A 17,706-nucleotide genomic window follows, 5' to 3' on the forward strand; every position below is an offset into this window, starting at 1 on the left:
CGGCGAAGATTACACGTCGAGTGGACAGCTGTCTTCTGCTATCGCGTCAGTACCGTTCTCCGCTATTTCTCGTCTGGAATTTAATTAGAATCCAAAACCCTTTTTGTGATCAGTTACCTGCAAACCGGTACGTGGCTTGCTGGCGTCGCAAGTCTACGGGAATATGTCTCACTCGCTTTATTGATCCACAGGCTCTTGTGGGTTTAACGGAGAGAATTGCGCAACGGTGGAGATGACTTTGGTCAATCCTACCGCCCCGGGTAGTGGCTCGTCTGCTGATATCACTCTTATTAGCCCGTGAGTGACATGTCTCAGCGTAAATGCTGGTGAAGTCGATGAAGCTGATGATGATGCATGTATTCAGGCATGCGTACAGCGTTCAGTCATCTTTTAGGTATATCATATCGTAGTTGCTCTCTTTGGTCGTCGTTGACAAAATTTTATCGCAGCTTCTTTGGTGCGACTGGCGGATGCAACAACCAAGGCGCCAACTGTAATAATTTCTCAACTGGTTCACACTTGTTTTTCTGACTTTTGTGGGATAGGCGACAGTGCTACTTGCCCCTCGGCATTCTATACACCCGATCAGACATACGTGCAGGTCGCTTGCGAAGAGAACAACGTATGTCTCTTTATTTCCCGTCTTACTGTGTGTAATACGTTGTACTGACTAATAAAACATTAGATTAACTTCCTCATTGCTTTCTGCGAGGATGCTACGACGCTCTCTTGGGACTCTGGCGCTGGTAACGGTTATCCGGCCCCTACCAGCACTCCTCCTCCGCCGCCACCACCGCCTACAACGTCGTCGACCCTTCCTCCCCCTCCGCCTACGACCTCCTCCACCCCCACTCCCACTCCGACGCCCTCTAGCTCCCCTGCTGTCACCACTACCTCTTCCACCCCTACCACCAGCTCGACAACTTCGACTTCATCGACAACATCTTCGGCGGCACCCACAAGCACCCCGTCTTCGGGCTCACGCTGCCCTGCCAAGAATGCTAAGCGGTCTCTCCGCTATAAGCGTGATACTTTGGCCGAGCCTCAGTCCGAGGCTCGTGCGCGCAAAGCTCACATCTCGCGTGCTGTGGCCCACCGTGGGCACTGAATGACCCATCGTAGCGCACTCCAGTTATAATTCCCATAAGAACCTGATACAAGATGGTTTTGAGGTTATAGTCTTTGAAGTCTCCTTGTTCTTCGAGCTCGTTCCCGTTTTCTCCACCCCGTTTACTCTACATTCGACCATAGTGCCCTGGTGGATGTGATTACTGAGTATCGCTGTTCCTTTGCGTCGCGCATTGCAATCCTGTCTTTTTGGCATTTCTGGACCGTGATATTATGGTACTTCATACAAGCTAGCTAGTCTTGCATCCGTGTTGGCTCTCACCCATGCGTGATCGCTGAACTTAGTAGTTACGTATCTTATTAAAAATGGACGCTGTACTCGTGGCTCTTTGCTTCGGATATACTGCTTCTCAGCTGCGGCGTATACCAGTGACATTGTAGATAGTGTGGCTGTCGCAACTCATTCATATATACCCATTTCTAAATTCATCTTGAATGCTAGCCACATGCAATGTCAAAATTTTATATCATGGCTATAGCATTTTGTATACTGTATACCATTAACCTCTGAGGGAAAGGGAGGTGAGTACAAGCAATGAGGCAAAATTCATGTAACGAAGTAGTTGCATACGGATTCCATACAACTTGCCAATTACCGTGATATTTATTGTCAAGGGGCAATACCCAAGTGCATACTTACGACTGACTCAGACAAGCCATAGTACAACACAGCACTTGGCACGAACACAAGGTACTTGGAGATGGAAAGCTTGGACGACTTACGAATGTGGCTGAAACAATAGCGGCAGAGGCCCCTAGGTTCCAAGAAACAAATAAGGAGCCAGGGAGAAAACTGCCAGACTATCCATTTCAACGGTCCCTGGAACACGGAGTCAACTAGGACAATTGCAATTGCGCGGCACAATCAGATGCAGAAAGGCGAGAAGCACCCGGCACCAACGTGTCGATTATTCAGAGCATAACTCCCTGTTGTGGCTCATGCTTTTAGTGTTACTGCATCATCGGCTGGCTAGCTCGAGAAGACAGAGGAGAGTCGACGCAATTGAGAGCTGGGAGAGAGCAACGGTCGGCACACGATGGTGCCTTTATGGGCCGCCCAAATAGGCGCCAAAGGCGCTCGCAGACACGCGGATACCGCGAGGCGGCGGGCGGCCCAATGTTCAAGTTCATCTCTTCTTATTACCTCACACCCTCTGCTCATTTCCACGTCAAATAGCTCTTCCTGACCCTTTGGATACCTTTCCTCATTTTACGAACCAGTCTGCTTCCTTTTTCCCCTTGTTCTCTTCGCGCTACCTGTAAAATCATCCACATCAACATAATTCAACATGTCTGACTTAGGGTCTCCGGAGGCGATGAGGACCTACATGCTTAGGTCCAGTACACCAGGCAAGTCGTAAAAATTCATCTGCACTACATCTGTATGTTGATGTCCAGTTTCTACCGCAGCCTCAAATGAGAAAGGTATGCTCTTGTACTGCATGTTGATCATGTCAGATGGCGTGCGCTGACTCCTCGCGTTTTTCAAGTGCTACTTTATCTGGAAAGCCTGCAGAGAGCACCTCCCGAAGAAGACGATAGAGCGAGCAGTGTTGTATCTGGCGGACGGCGTAGAGGCAGCGTAGCCAGTAGCCGTCGCAGGCTGCAAGATCTTGCTGAAGAGGGTGCCGACTACGGTGAACAGGAAGACGAGGAAGACATTAGGTCTGATGTGCAAGAGGGAAACGGCTCCGAAACTGCACGAACAATCCCTATCCAAACGACCGGGAACGTGAGCAGCCGTCCGCCGACTAGTGTGTGCGTCGACCATTCTGACGACCACTGCAGCCCGAGCACCACGAACCTGGTCCAAATGACCCCCCGGGCCCCCACTTCGAATCATACGGGTCGTCATTCGGAAACTTCGGACCCCTGCCCCCTGCGGAAGCATGGAACGCGCCGGTATGGACAAAGTCTTCCATTGAGCCTAGAACCAGGAGTGACGTGAGTTATGGTAGCACTCGCCTGTCCGCCCCACCGGGGTACCTTTGCCAGGCTCGCCTACAGATAGCCACCCTAACCCGTTCCAGGTAAGGACGCCAGCGGCAGCCAGCCTAGAGGTATATTAACGCTTTAGTAGCAATGGGGTATGACTCCTGCCACAGCTGCCGGTATTCCTCTTCCGCCTTCCGTCGCGTCTGCTTCAGTTCATCCAGGCGCTGAATCTCCATCAAGCCCTATGGCTAGAAGCAGACATAACGCGTCCAGAGCTTCGAATAAATCACCTGCTCCCCCTGCCAGTGCGGCGAACGGGGTACGGTTATAAATCTTGACGCATGGAATAATTGGCTGACCTCTTTCAGATGTTGTCTCCCAAATCTGCATCTCGTGCACTGTCTCCGACGCGCACTGGTGGCGGCGGTGAAAGGCCATGGTCGCCCCGTACTGTAGTATCGCAAGGTCAATCATTGAAATCTCGTGCTACTCAAAAGACGAACCGAACGGTTTATCCTCCTCTTCCTGAGTCTGTAGTAGAAGATAACTTCTCCAAAGCGCCTACTCAGAGAGCAACATCCCCCGTTGATCGTCGGACTAACAAGTCGCCGTCAATTGCGCCATCCGATTCTCCCTCGCAGGCGAGGTCGAAACGGTCGACGGTAAAGCCGCTGGCGAAAGAGCCATCCCTCAAGCCTGTAAAATCTGTCAAGAGCACTACAGAGATCAATGGTGGGGTGGCACCTTCTGGTGGTGTTTCTAGATATGCAACCTCCCAACGAGATGGTAAGTGGCAGAAGTATGCGCGACCGGTGGATTTCCTTCACCAACTATTCATTCATAGCTCGCTCGCAAGCACCCATGTCACCTCGCACCCAGCCTAGTCAGGTCCCAATGTCTCCTGAGAGGAGCACGCGTGATCTGCAACGTGCCGCAGCGGCGATGTCCCCCACGAGGTCGCAACGTCCCGAGTACGACCCTCAAACTACGCCTACCCCTTCACGTCCCGCATCTCCAATGGACGACCTGGATGCAGATGAACAACGCATGGTTAATACTGTACTGACACGCCCCGCACGATCACGAACATCGTATGCTCCATCTACGATGGCTCCCTCTGCACTTGAACCTGAAATCCAGCACTCACACTTCCATGATATGGAGCTCTGTCAACTATTGCATGCCCTTGACCAAACCATGGGAGAGCCCGTAAAAAAAGCTGTCCGAAAAGCAGTTAGAGCTAGAGTGAAGAAACTTGGTATGAAGAACGATAATGAGGTACGTTCTATCGTGTTTTCTTTGTTTCCTCCTATGTTGAGCGTCGCGTGTCTCTAGTCTATCAGACAATATCGGAAGTCTTTCCACGACCATGACCCAAGCGTACATCTTGCTGCAGCGCTGCAAGCTCAGCCTAGCTCGAAACGGTCCACCCAATTAGGCACATCAACGGAACCCCCAGAGTGGGCTAAGGACCTCATTGACGGCATGATCAACATGCGCGACCGACTCGACAGTTTGGCGCCGAAGATTGAGAGAAGTCTGCAATCCTCTAGAGGTGATTCGTATGTCACGGATGGGCGCGGCTATCCTCATCGTCACCATCATTTCGGAGGATCAGAAATGGACGGAGCGTACACCCAGACACCGATGACACAAACTGTGAACATCAACACGCAGCCCACAGATACGATGGGGGACGAGTCTATGTTCCAGCCTGGGGACACCGATCTCATTCGTGATTCAACCCAAATCCACACTCTGCCTGGCTCCATGCATCACCACGATGGTTCCATGCACGACGCCATCCGCGAGGAAGACGGCTACGACGATGAAGACGATCTTCATGGACACCACATGGTCCCCACAGATGGAGATACGCATGGCATGAGCAGCATGTACATGCATGACCGCGGTGAATCTCCGGGTCAGCAGTACCTCGAGGAAGAGCTATACAAGCTGAGAGTCAAACCTACTGGTAGCCAATCTGCGATGACACACAAGACTTGGGAAGTAGCCCGAGATGATGGCGAGGATTACGATGACGGCGATGCACAAGTTGCCGTGACCGAATCAGGCATGCCTGAAATACCTGATGGTAACACTGGAGGATATACAGATCGCAGAGGCTCACCTCCTCTTCCACCTCTTCCACCGGACACTCGAGGCGATTTGGTCAATATGCCGGACCATCAAGCGTGGCAGGCGGGAGGTTATGGTCACGAACCTCAACTACCTCCACCATGGCAGCGTATCCATCAGCGTCTCCTAAGCTGGGCGATTGTATGGCCCATGTCCGAACTTGACAATGCGGTGAACAGCGCGACGCGGGGTATGCAAGTAGACGAGGTGGCGCTGAGCATTTGGTCGACGCAGACGTATAAACGCTATGTCAGAGCAAAGATGACCGACAGTCCTCCAGGCCGCGTGGATCGTCTGTTTGTGCCACCTAACATGGCGGACGCGATCAGCACTGCGGTGTACAACGGGCGACACGGAGATGCATGCGGAATGCTCAGAGACTTGTGGGCACCGTTTGGACTCGAGGGCATGCCTAGGCTATTGATTGTCCTCGCAAAGCACCGATCTGACAATAATCACTGGGTTGTCCATCGGTATGTCTTGCCCCTATGTGCTTACCCCTATGTAGCAGAATGAAACTAATGGAGCCTATAGTTTCTCCCTTCCCGACGGTTCTCTGACAACGTATGATACATATCCGGAAAGGTGTCTGCCGGATGGCCGCGTGAGTCTTGTCCCATTGGTTTATGTTTTCCTTTATTGACCACCTCTGCTCAGCCTCTGGGATGGTGGTTTGCTATCCGCATTGCTTGGCCGGACGCTATATACCCAAGTCCGGATCATCTCATGCAAAAGATGGTCCGGCTTCACCGTCCCATGCAACTTGGAATCGACAACTCCGTTGCTGCGGCAGGAATTTGGCGCAACCTGCTCATGGGCTCGCGTGCAGAACGCAGTCTCGACCTAGAGCGCCTTCGTGACCTCATCAATACGGAAGTCAAGAACTTGAGGCAGCGCAAACAGATGGGCAAATTATTCATTGGCCCGCCCAAGCCGAACTGGGAAGACATGAATTGAAACGATTATTATGAACTTACGAGTAGTTAGATGACTGGGACGTGTTGGAGCTTGTTGTGTGTAAGCCGTGTATACGTGCGCTGAGATTGCAGCCTGTACTTTTTTGATTCTCTTTTGCTGTTTTTCATCTGATCTTTATCCTGCTTTACTTCAATTCTGCCCTCCGACGCAGTCAGCTCGGACACATTTATGTCGTTTACTCGGGTATTGCAAGTCGTACCAATAGGTTATAATTTTACATTCTTATCCTGCCTAGGTGGTTGCGAGCCTGGCTCGTCCGTCGTATACCGCTCAAGTTGGTGGTAGCGATTACAAACTCGAGTAACTTTAACACGATTGCAAACGGGAGAACAGACGTGTCTGTGACGTAGCCCTTCAACATAGGCATGGCATGTTAGGCAACAAGCTTGGCCGACTTGGATTGGGGACGAGCGCCACAAGGACAGCAGTGGCATAGCACAGGCACCTGCTGCAAGGACGGCGAGGAGTTGTGCATACATGCTTTTGCCCGTGCCCAACTCACGTAAACGCTGTGCTGAAAGTTTGCTTTGGCGAAGTTGGTATTGTGAATTGATGCCAGAGAGTTTGACTCGGGTTTATCCTCTGACTCGATGGACAAGCATCTTCAAATACAATCCCACGCCTTCTTGCTAAACCCCAGCCGACATGAAGACAACCATGTAGGAGTCACCAGAAGTTACAAGAGACCAAAAAAGCTGTATTACCGGCAGCCTAAGGTCACGTGGGGTGATATGCATTAGAGTCGACCCGAAGTCTGGTCGAGTCGGTACTTCTCTTGCGCTAAGACTCTCGAGTGCACCCGCTGCTACTGTAATGGCGGATGTCCCAACGATAAAGATTACGCTTCTGGGTGCCGGACAGGAAGTTGGTAGATCTTGTTGTGTGATCCAGTACAGGGGAAAGACCATTGTCTGTGATGCGGGTGTCCACCCTGCCTACAGTGGCATTGCATCATTGCCCTTCGTGGATGAACTGGACTGGAGCACGGTCGACGTGTTACTCATTACTCAGTACGTTTACAGCTGCTCTTTATTCCGTGTAATGGCTGAGGTCTGCGTAGTTTTCACCTCGACCATGCTGCTGCTCTGACATACATCACCGAGAAGGTAAGCGGAAGCTATATGAGCCCTTGGCCGTATGCACTCATCTCCGTATTACAAGACGAATTTCCGAGATGGAAAGGGAAAAGTTTATATGACCCACCCGACCAAAGCTTTGCATAAATTCATGATGCAGGATTTTATGCGGATGAGGTACGCTAGCACTGCATTAAGTCTGCTCGACACTGAAGAAATATAGTTCTTCGACGTCTGACGCCCTGTTCTCGCCTTTGGATCTTTCCATGTCCTTGTCATCAATTATTCCAGTCTCTGCTCATCAAGTTATTACTCCATGTCCTGGTGTTACGTTTACGCCCTACCACGCAGGTCATGTTCTCGGGGCTTGTATGTTCCTGATCGATATAGCTGGCCTCAAGATTTTGTATACTGGTGATTACTCTCGAGAAGAAGACTGCCATCTGGTCAAAGCAGAAGTACCCCCTTTTCGGCCTGATGTCCTCATCATAGAAAGCACGTATGGTGTGCAGACTTTGGAATGTAGGGAAGATAAAGAACAACGGTTTACGAACCTCGTTCACTCCATCATTCGTCGTGGTGGACATGTCCTGCTGCCTACTTTCGCTCTGGGAAGGGCACAAGAGTTGTTGCTGATTTTGGATGAATATTGGAAAAAACACCCCGACCTTCACAACGTTCCTATTTACTATGCTTCGAGCTTGGCGCGAAAATGTATGGCTGTCTACCAGACGTACATCCACACTATGAATGCCAATGTCCGTTCAAGGTTTGCGAAGCGCGACAACCCCTTTGTTTTCAAGTGCGTTCTTGTGGTTATTTTAGACGCTACTGCCGATTTGATATTGATTCGGCAGGCATATATCAAACCTCCCGCACACTCGTGGATGGGAGCGCAAGGTTGCGGATGGCCCACCTTGTGTGGTGTTAGCCAGCCCTGGTTTCGTAACGGTAGGCGCAAGTCGAGAGCTGCTTGAGATGTGGGCGCCGGATTCCAGAAACGGCATTATCATCACAGGCTACTCAATTGAAGGCACGATGGCGAGGGTGAGTGAACGCTCATTATGTTCACATCTCTCAGTATGGAGCGTCATCTTGTATGTACACGATTCAAAGCAATGTACTTTTCTTTCACTCCTGCGCGACCCTCTTGAGCGATCACTTTGTTCACAAATCCCCCTAAATGCATAGGACATTCAAAGCGAACCCGACGAAATTATGTCTCTCAAGGGCGTCCCCATTCCGCGCAAGCTTTCTGTCGATGAAATTTCATTTAGTGCCCACGTCGATTATTCGCAGAATTCTGAGTTCATCGAGATGGTCAAAGCCCAACATATCGTGAGTCTACGATATTTGTTCTCCCTGCGAGGCTTACAGCCGTTGTCTAGGTCCTGGTACACGGTGAACAGACTGCTATGGGGCGACTACGAGCTGCAATGACCGATAGGTATAAGAGCCGGGATGAAGATGTGAAGATCCACACGCCTCGAAATTTGGAGACGCTTGAGCTCACATTCCGTGGCGAGCGAGTTGCAAAAGTAAGGCTTCTGCTTTTAAGCACTTCGAATCTAACTTCAATATCCGCTCCGAACCAGGCGATTGGCACCTTGGCTGCCCAGCCCCCACAATCCGGAGACCTCCTCTCTGGCTTGCTTGTTGCTAAGGACTATTCGTATACGCTGTTAGATCCACGGGACTTGCGAGACTTCGCTGGTTTATCGACATGTGTGGTCACACAGCGGCAAAAAATGGTCCTCGGTGTCGGCTGGGATCTCGTACGGTGGCACTTGGAAGGTATGTTCGGTAAAGTCGAAGAGGGTTTGGACAAAGACGGTGTTCCAACAATTCGAGTTTGTCGATATAATTGCTCGATATGCGTCGGTAATACTCACAAACTCACAGGTGATGGGCGCGGTGGATGTCAAACAGAGTCAAGAGCACGAGTTGATACTCGAATGGGATTCGAGTGCAAGTAACGACATGATCGCTGATTCTACGCTTGCATTATTAACCGGAATTGACAAGAGCCCTGCCTCTGTGAAGTGTACGCACTCGTGTCCTTTTTATCTAATTCCAGCTTTTGATTTTGCTTGTCGGTTCCGTCTCCACGCAGTAACCACGCACCCACATTCTCACTCACATACACACGCCCCCGAACACCCCCATCCGCACGCAGACGTTGAGGATGAGAGTGCAGAAGTGACACGCATTCAACGGCTGGCAATGTTCCTCGAGGCACACTTCGGCGAAGTCGAGCTGCACATGCCTGAGGAGACAGATGAGCCTGAACAAGGCGAGGATGCCCACGAGCCATCGCTACTCGTGCGACTCGATGAAGCAGACGCACTCATTAACTTGGTTTCCATGGTCAGTCGCTTGGTATAAACTTTGGGACCTGTTCATGACACTGCTTCTTGATGTAGACGGTGAGCAGCACAAATGAGGCGCTGAGGAAACGTGTCGAGACAATACTCGATATGGCGGTGTCTACCGTCAGCTCCCTCAATGAATCGTTCACGTCTGGCATTGCATTGACCTCCGAGGATATCGCACAGCATGATGTTGTGAAGGACAAGTCAAGTAGCTCTCCGATGCCCTTGGGGGTCGTTCCGGAGGAGCCTGCACACGTCACCCCTCCTGAGGTCGAACACCCAAGCGATGGGAATGTCTCAATGAAACAAGAAATAGCTGAAGAATTGCCAGCTGAGGATGTAGTTGAGACAGAGCCGATTGAGCCCAAGGAGGCCATACAGGCAGCAGCAGTAGTGAAGGGAGGTGAGCGTAGTCTCGGAGCTGATGGAGAGGACGGAAGCGACTCGGGGTCAGAGGATGATGGGATTCTAGAAGTGCACAACTAATGTAGCCCCCAAATCCTTAGTTTCAAAAGGCTCGGTGCATTAATAGTTTATTGTTCTTGAGGAAGGGTTTTTTACGAATACAGGCACGGCTTCTCACTGATAGCTACATCGTTGGAACTTTCACTCTCTCAGGGCATTGGACTACCTTCATGGGTCCTCCCTCTTTACCTCTGCTTCCGTCCATGACTCTATACTGTCATGAGACTCTTGAGTCTGAGGTAAGGAAACGTCTTGGATCTCGTCCGGTGCGTCATCTACGATGTCTTCACTCGTCGACATAGACATAGAGAAACTTTCTTTATGACCATTGGGCGGTTCAACACCCTGACCCTCGCAGAAATTAGCGATGCGCTGCGGCGTGCTCGGCGCACCTTCAGTTCGAGAATGCATACGGATAGGCATCCAACTTGAAATTGATTGTTCAGACGGAGGAGAGCCAGAGAAGCCTTCATTATTGCCTTCTGTTTGTGCGGCCATAACTGGCAATTCCATCGGACCTTGTTCAATCCTCACTTGAGCGACCTGACAGCGTTGCAGGATAATTGCCGACACGCCCAACATCATCTTAAACACGTACCTCCCAGGTTTCCTCAAGAATGACAGCGGTACCATTCTTGCAGCTGCGTATGCAAGACTCTGCTACATCATGACGATCTGTGTCCTCTTGCGAGGAGGAATCCCCCTTCAGGGGAGACAAATAAATTCCAGGACCAGGAGCGAACGATTTCCCTTGCGATGATAATGGCGTCCGTTCCTCATCAGACGACTGCCCAGACGAATATCCAGATGCTCGCGAAAGTAAGTCATATTCCCCCGCCAGATGCGTAGGGACACGGTCAGGTAGTATCCAAGTAACATTATTCTTGTCCACTTCGTCGGCGTCGTTGGCGGGAGAGAGTGGGAGAATAGAGGACGAGTTGGGTGCATCGTCCTTGATAATTGGAGTACGCGGAATAGCTATGTCGAATCCAACGTCAGCTCGAGACCTTGTCATCGTCATGCCGTTAGTCCCGCCGCAGTCAAATGGCTCCCATGTGAAGTCAAGTTCTTTCGGATCATATAGGTCTACAGTATGATCATAGTTCAAATGAAGCACGTTATCATCCTCCTCGGCGGGATCGAATATGCAGGGGTCTTCGACTGGAGAATCAAAGTATACTCTGGTGTTTCCTCGTCGCGAGTGCCCCTTGTAGAGAGGTCCTGGCACAGAGAAGGGCAGAGGCAATTGATCTGCGAAAAGCACAGCAGAAAGCGAGTGACACTGATGATATGCCGTCGTAAGGTCGTCACATTTCTTGGTAGTATTCAAACCGATCGGCGATGATGAAGCGAAGAGCTCATCAAATAATACGCATGGAGACCGCGAGTCATGAGCAACACTTGGAAGAGGCTCTGATCTTGGAGAAATTGACAATCCGGGTGCGATATGAAATGTATTTGCATTAGTACCATGAGAGGGAACTTGTGATACATTTGTGGTATATGGAGCACCAAGATTGGCCACAGCAGGAGAATGCATTGTAGTTGCATTAGTTAATCGCACAACATTCGGCATCGTGGAACCAGCGGTCAAGAACGGAATAAACTCTCCTTCGGTACCATTCTGGGAAGAATGGGGCATATAGTCCACAGCAAAGGAGGATACTTGTGAAGAGGAAAGACCACAGCTGACAGCTCTCAGGGGTGGAGCAGCACATAGTGAAGAAGCCGGGCCTGGCGTTGAGAATGGCAAAAATCCAGAGTGAGGCATCTCAGAGAGATCTGACGATAAGACTAGGGAGGTATCATTTAATTCAATCCTCGATATCGTCGGGGCCGTATTTCCAGCTCCAGTGTCGTCCGAGCCCATAAAGGCCGGTCGTGGTAGACAACCTGGGTCTTGCAATCCTGTATCAATACATGGCCCTGTACGTTTGTGCGACATAGAAGACGCGCATACAAGCGACGTGTCTTTCGCCTGGGGGGATGCTTCTGATGGTTCTTGTTGCGGATAAAACGCAAATACAGGCTCCTCAGCCACAATAGCGTCTGACGACGGTAATGACACTACAGTTGTCGACTTTAGTACGGATTGCAGTCCGAGAGCCTCTTGGTTTGGTGTTGCATTTTCGGGAGCTGGAGGCAAAAGGACACGCAAAGGATGCCGCGGGTCAAGTGTCGAGAGCGTATCACAGAGCCATGACGGGACGGCCGATGATCGTTGGTCTCTTTTAGGGACAGTGACAATAGAGCTGTGTGAGTAGCTGCGTGTGAAATCATTGTCGGTATTCGGCATCTTGAGAACAGCGAAGTTTCGTCCCAGTCTACCTCCGACCAGTCCATCGTATGCGTCTACAGGTGTCTTTGGCATGTCGTAACTCATAACACTGGCTGAAGAAGACGATGCAATGCGACGGCGACGGAGATTGGACGACGGGAGAGCACAGAAAGTATTGACCGTCTCAATCATTTCATTATACCTTGAGTTAAGGCCACATGTTCTCCGACGTTTGAAAGGATGTCCGCTGGGTGAAGTAACTCGCATGAAGCGCTACAGAATGACATGAATAGACCTACTAGACATCAGACGGCGAATCCGAATGCGGAAAAGCGGGGGGGTCAGTAGTTTGTGTAATGAGGCGTGAGGGCATCTGCACAGCGGTTGAGGAAAATATAATGGGGAAAGCAGAATATATGCGCGACATACGACGCGATTCACGTGCTATCCACTAAGCACTATGAACATGCAAGCTCCCATTGACTGTGTCGTCGCGACTCCAGATAAATTGATACGTCCGCCCACCGAACCTGTCGTTGAACTCGAATACAACGAATTCCCGCGCCGTCCCTTGGGGTCTTTACCGAGAGACCGAATGGAATTACTGTGAGATGACGAGAAAGAGGAGGCCCTGCAGATGATGGTGGCTCGAGCTATGGACACGACAGGCCGGAGCGCCCGTTAAACGTCATGGTCACGCGTGTCATTATTATCTACTTCGCGCCACGACGCCACCGAAATTAACCTTTGGTACTGTCCGTACTGGTACCGCTTCTCTGAGTTTTATACAACTGACCGGTATTCTGACAGTAAGTCAGAGACTCATAGCTCCGGACCAGCATGCGTCTTCCAGCCGACCCATCCATGTTCACACGTCCCAGTATCATCAATAATTTATCAGGTACGATGTAACTGCTACTACTAGGAGATCTGGCATGAGCACTCTGAAGATTCAATCTGCGCGCAGAACATAGGTCTTTCAAAGTGCGCTTACCTCCAGGGGGCTCGCATTGACCTGTGCGCGAGGGCCCATTACACCAAGCGCTGGCGAGTATTTATGGGTCTCATCTTTCTCCTAGGAGAAATTTTCCCGATCGACGACGAAAGATGGCGCAATCCCACCTCCCGAGTCGTGCAGTCGCTGACAATTTAAGGTTTACCTCCCCGTCCATGCGTAGCGACAAGTGCGCCATGTCTTCGTCTAGATGGCGTAACAGTCTACCTCGGCTTCTTCGACCCACCGGTGGGTATGAGCATCCCAGCGGTTGTCAGACCCATATGCCATCGAGCTGGCCTGATGACGCGATATATAAAGCACACTGCTGGTAGGGATGGCACTTACCTTGTGTATCGCTCTACGCCTTCTCAACCACACTTTATCCTTTACAATGGCTGCCGCAGTTATTGTACCCATGCCTACCTCAGCCTTGAATACCTTGTCAACCCCCACAGCGGATATAGCCCTTGCCGAAGATGTATCGAGGCCTAGCATTGTCTCATTATCGAGGTGAGTACCATAAAATCGTGCTGTAAAACCATGTCCTACGCGTACTCACGACGTATTATCTTGAAGTCCCAATCCTATTCTCTATCTTCCTCCCATCCTGTCTTCTCTACCTGAGAATACGCTATCCGTTGAGGCGCCCGTGTACATTCAGGGATCGAACCCGCTCACAACCGACTCCCGTTTGCCTTCTATTGATACCGCTTCTCTGGCACTACACACCGAGCTGCATCGTTTCCATCCGATAACCTCGGATTACGCGAGTGTGCCCTATGATTTGGCTTTCAACTGGGAGGATCTCCATCTTCCAGAGTCCGCAGAAGGGGAGTGGTATTGCGTGGTGTTTCGTAGCAAGCGGCGCGAAGGAAGTAATAGCGGTCGTAAGTTATACCCACTCTGTTTGACCTGGGCGAGTTTATCTGTATCATTTGGTCATTAGCGCTGTATGAAGCGGATCGAAAGGCTCACGAGGAAGCAGTTCAGAATGGAGGCGTGAGTCGCGTCTTGTTTTCATTCCGTCAGATATTCTGTTTATGGTACTCAATATGTCACTATCTAGCTTCTGATGTACTGGTACGGCACACCACATCCCGAGACGGGTGCAAACCTGGCAACTTGCATATGGCAATCGCGCGATCATGCCGCTGCAGCTAACCACCGGCCACACCATGTCCGAGCTATGCGTCTGGCTGCCGCAGCCTACGAGTACTACGTACTGGAGCGACACTGGCTGCGCAAAGCCAAGGGTGAAACACGCTTGAAATTGGAGCCTTTCGTTGCTTTGCCTGCACAATAACCGAGCCTAGAGACTGTTACTGTATACCTTGTCGATCGCTTCCTAGATGTTAACTGTTTTGCATTCGCTGTCGTGATGTTGTCCCAGTTTCTTGTGAGTTCTTGTCCTGTACTTTCTTATCGGTATATAATGTGGCTAGACACTAGTTGAGTCGAATGTTCTCTACGGTTGTTTGGTTCGTCTATGACACATATGGCGCAATGGCAGTGCGAGATTCTGTAATAGATCGAAGGTATCATCAGGAGCTATAAGTGGCAATCATCGAATTGATCGAGACGCGACCAAGTTTCTGCTGTTCATGCAGTCTGACGTTGTCTCCTATACCATCCAACTGCTATGAATTGTTCTTGAATATCGCCGCCAAGTAGGTTTTGACTTCCATTGGTTAAGAGGGCCTTGATCCCCGGATCGGGTAATGACTAAAAGAGGATTAACAATTCGTTATCAAAGGTCTCAGTATGTGCGCTAGGTACGCCGAGAACTCTCAGATCTCCTCCAGCTGAGATTTTCCACCACCATGGGGAACATGAGCGATACTGCGCCTGATACCTGCGGTAAAGATCTGCCTCTGTTCCGAACAGAGGGACACAGGCCTCGAGATCGAAGGCGAAGACAATGGACTGCTGCCTTGATAGTGCTCTGTCTCTTCATCCTAATCTCCCGGAGATCGCTCGTCGGCTTTTCTTGCTTCAGCAGCAGTCATTCTCGTGGCACTCGACGACCAGCGCCATCTGGTACACGTAACAATGCGTACATCGTCGAGGCAACCCATGGGGCGGTTGCGAGCGAGAACGAGATGTGCTCGGAAATTGGAGTGGGCATACTCAAATCTGGCGGTAACGCTGTCGATGCAATCATCAGCACGACACTATGCATTGGCGTCGTGAACATGTTCTCGTGAGTACATCTCGATCGATACACGAAACTTCTGGCTTATGAGAGTAGCTCTGGTATTGGGGGCGGAGGTTTCATGACGGTACGCGTACCCCCAACATCGCCGAATGCCTCGTCAGAAGTATACACCATCGACTTCCGCGAGGTCGGACCTGCTCTCGCAAACACGACCATGTACCTGGAAAACCCCGAAAGCTCGATGTTTGGGGGTCTAGCTGCTGGGGTTCCTGGGGAGCTGCGCGGTCTTGAAGAAGCTCACAAGAGATGGGGGACTCTTCCCTGGAAGAACCTTGTGCAGCCCAGTGTCGAGTTAGCCCGTGGATGGACGGTCCAGACCGAGTTAGCACGCAGAATTCACATGAAGGTTGGTTGCATTACATTCTATAGATACCTGCGTTCAACACATTTGGAGCATAGGGTTTCAGGCACTTGATGCTCGACAATCCAGATTGGAGCTCTGTCTTTGCGCCATTGGGCCGCCTCCTGGAGGTAGGCGACACTATCCGGCGTACCAACCTCTCACGCACCCTCGCGACAATAGCCGAGGAGGGTGCGGGGGCCCTTTACAAGGTCGGTGGGATTAACACCATTGTCTTAAATTGATATCGACCTTTTTCCCGCAGGGGCCTATCGCAGATGCAATTATTGCTAAAGTCAGAGCAACCGGAGGAGTCATGTCTCACAAAGATTTAGAGAATTACCAAGTTGAGGTGAAGCCTGCACTTCAGGGCACATATCGCGATCGAAAGATTTATACAACGCATGCACCGACCTCTGGACCCGTACTACTCCACATGCTGAACCTTATGGAGCACTATGATGAGTTGCTTCCGGATGGCAGGTCTTTACTCAATACGCATCGGTACATTGAGGCTATGAAGTGTAAGTGCTACTCTTTTTTTGCGTCGACGCGTGCATTACTGACGAAGCTGTAATTATCATAGTCGGCTTCGCTGCACGGTAAGGAGCAATCAATGGCTTGTGAGCCCAAGTTGACACAATGTTACAGCACACGGGTTTGCGATCTAGCATTCACCACTGATACCAAACAGATAGACGAGATTCCCACTAAGGAATATAGCGATATAGTCTTCTCTAATATCACAGATGTGAGTCCGCTTCTTCGTTCAAATTAGTTTCGTGTATATTAGACAAACGACCTCGTGGTGTAGTCAATGCTGACATATATCTCGTTCTTGGTAGGACCGAACTCATACACCTGACTATTATCACCCGATATTTGATGTGGTTGAGGATCACGGTACTGTGCGTATGATCCTACCTCTCACTGCGAAGAAAGTGCTGACCCACCCTTCTCTGACAGAGTCATACATCGGCGGTGGACAAGAATGGTATGGCTGTCGCGGTAACTTCTACTGTCAATCTTGTGTTTGGATCCCAGGTCCTTGACCCCATAACTGGCATCATCCTTAACGACGAGGTGCGCATATATTCCCCCAATCAGCTCATCGTAGTAATGATCGCCTAGATGGGTGATTTCTCTACACCTGGGGTCGCGAATCCATTCGGTTTATATCCATCACCATGTCAGTATGTTGTCTCCGATTCGCTGGTCGGCCACTTACATCTCCGGCGTCGCAGTCAACTACCCCGAGCCTGGGAAACGTCCACTGTCGTCTATCACTCCAACGATTATCGAGCACGAGGACGGCTCATTTTATCTCGCCATCGGCGGTTCTGGCGGTTCTCGGATATTTGGATCGGTCTTCCAAGTAATTTTGAACTTGGACTGGGGCATGGATGTCAGCGCTGCCATTGAGTACGGGCGCTTACACGATCAATTGTTCCCAACCAGTGTCGATGCGGATAATGTGTATTCTGCGGAGATCCTGGACGGTCTTCGAGAGAAGGGGCACAATATCACTGGTAAGCGACTTAGCTTTGCGACGATCAGTGGCGGAAGGTTCAGTTTCATGGTCTAGTGTCGGATATCAACCGTGTTGCGGCGGTCATTCAGGCAGTTGCGCAAACAGATGGCATCATATATGGTTTGTCCAACCTATTATCTTCTCGCATTGTTGTTTGACTAACGTATTACGCCAACAGCTGCGAGCGATTCGAGAAAGAATGGTATTGCTGCGGGATATTGATTGGTCGTCGCTTGATATAGTTCTGCATCG

At 50.5% G+C, this 17,706-nt stretch overlaps 6 protein-coding genes across 6 annotated transcripts; 5 read left to right on the forward strand and 1 right to left on the reverse strand.

The window, feature by feature from the left end:
* Positions 1-232: 232 nt before the first annotated feature.
* On the forward strand, positions 233-1,108 carry FIBRA_07946 (uncharacterized protein; the record flags this gene model as incomplete). Its single annotated transcript, XM_012329607.1, has 5 exons — positions 233-297; positions 365-394; positions 450-493; positions 546-622; positions 686-1,108. 5 exons carry the CDS (start codon positions 233-235, stop codon positions 1,106-1,108), a joined length of 639 nt encoding a protein of 212 aa, XP_012184997.1.
* A 1,309-nt stretch (positions 1,109-2,417) lies between these two features.
* On the forward strand, positions 2,418-6,159 carry FIBRA_07947 (uncharacterized protein; the record flags this gene model as incomplete). The annotated part of the gene is made up of 11 exons (XM_012329608.1): positions 2,418-2,469; positions 2,527-2,553; positions 2,619-2,860; positions 2,917-3,030; positions 3,087-3,158; positions 3,209-3,382; positions 3,432-3,849; positions 3,908-4,341; positions 4,399-5,675; positions 5,737-5,806; positions 5,860-6,159. 11 exons carry the CDS (start codon positions 2,418-2,420, stop codon positions 6,157-6,159), a joined length of 3,180 nt encoding a protein of 1,059 aa, XP_012184998.1.
* Positions 6,160-6,993: 834 nt separating this feature from the next.
* FIBRA_07948 (uncharacterized protein) lies at positions 6,994-10,114 on the forward strand (the record flags this gene model as incomplete). Its single annotated transcript, XM_012329609.1, has 11 exons — positions 6,994-7,190; positions 7,241-7,286; positions 7,342-7,433; positions 7,480-8,058; positions 8,114-8,303; positions 8,448-8,594; positions 8,645-8,794; positions 8,852-9,106; positions 9,159-9,300; positions 9,370-9,623; positions 9,680-10,114. 11 exons carry the CDS (start codon positions 6,994-6,996, stop codon positions 10,112-10,114), a joined length of 2,487 nt encoding a protein of 828 aa, XP_012184999.1.
* A 147-nt stretch (positions 10,115-10,261) lies between these two features.
* Positions 10,262-12,464, reverse strand: FIBRA_07949 (uncharacterized protein; the record flags this gene model as incomplete). The annotated part of the gene is made up of 2 exons (XM_012329610.1): positions 10,262-10,636; positions 10,692-12,464. The coding sequence occupies 2 exons, from the start codon at positions 12,462-12,464 to the stop codon at positions 10,262-10,264; spliced, it is 2,148 nt and encodes a 715-aa protein (XP_012185000.1).
* A 1,295-nt stretch (positions 12,465-13,759) lies between these two features.
* FIBRA_07950 (uncharacterized protein) lies at positions 13,760-14,671 on the forward strand (the record flags this gene model as incomplete). Its single annotated transcript, XM_012329611.1, has 4 exons — positions 13,760-13,878; positions 13,945-14,255; positions 14,315-14,367; positions 14,435-14,671. 4 exons carry the CDS (start codon positions 13,760-13,762, stop codon positions 14,669-14,671), a joined length of 720 nt encoding a protein of 239 aa, XP_012185001.1.
* Positions 14,672-15,641: 970 nt separating this feature from the next.
* FIBRA_07951 (uncharacterized protein) lies at positions 15,642-17,676 on the forward strand (the record flags this gene model as incomplete). Its single annotated transcript, XM_012329612.1, has 11 exons — positions 15,642-15,929; positions 15,983-16,135; positions 16,189-16,447; positions 16,510-16,525; positions 16,575-16,674; positions 16,769-16,831; positions 16,890-17,006; positions 17,055-17,112; positions 17,168-17,452; positions 17,509-17,574; positions 17,633-17,676. The coding sequence occupies 11 exons, from the start codon at positions 15,642-15,644 to the stop codon at positions 17,674-17,676; spliced, it is 1,449 nt and encodes a 482-aa protein (XP_012185002.1).
* Positions 17,677-17,706: the final 30 nt, after the last annotated feature.

Source organism: Fibroporia radiculosa (assembly GCF_000313525.1).
Source record: "Fibroporia radiculosa TFFH 294 genomic supercontigs, scaffold20660, whole genome shotgun sequence".
Taxonomy (NCBI): Eukaryota; Fungi; Basidiomycota; class Agaricomycetes; order Polyporales; family Fibroporiaceae; genus Fibroporia; species Fibroporia radiculosa.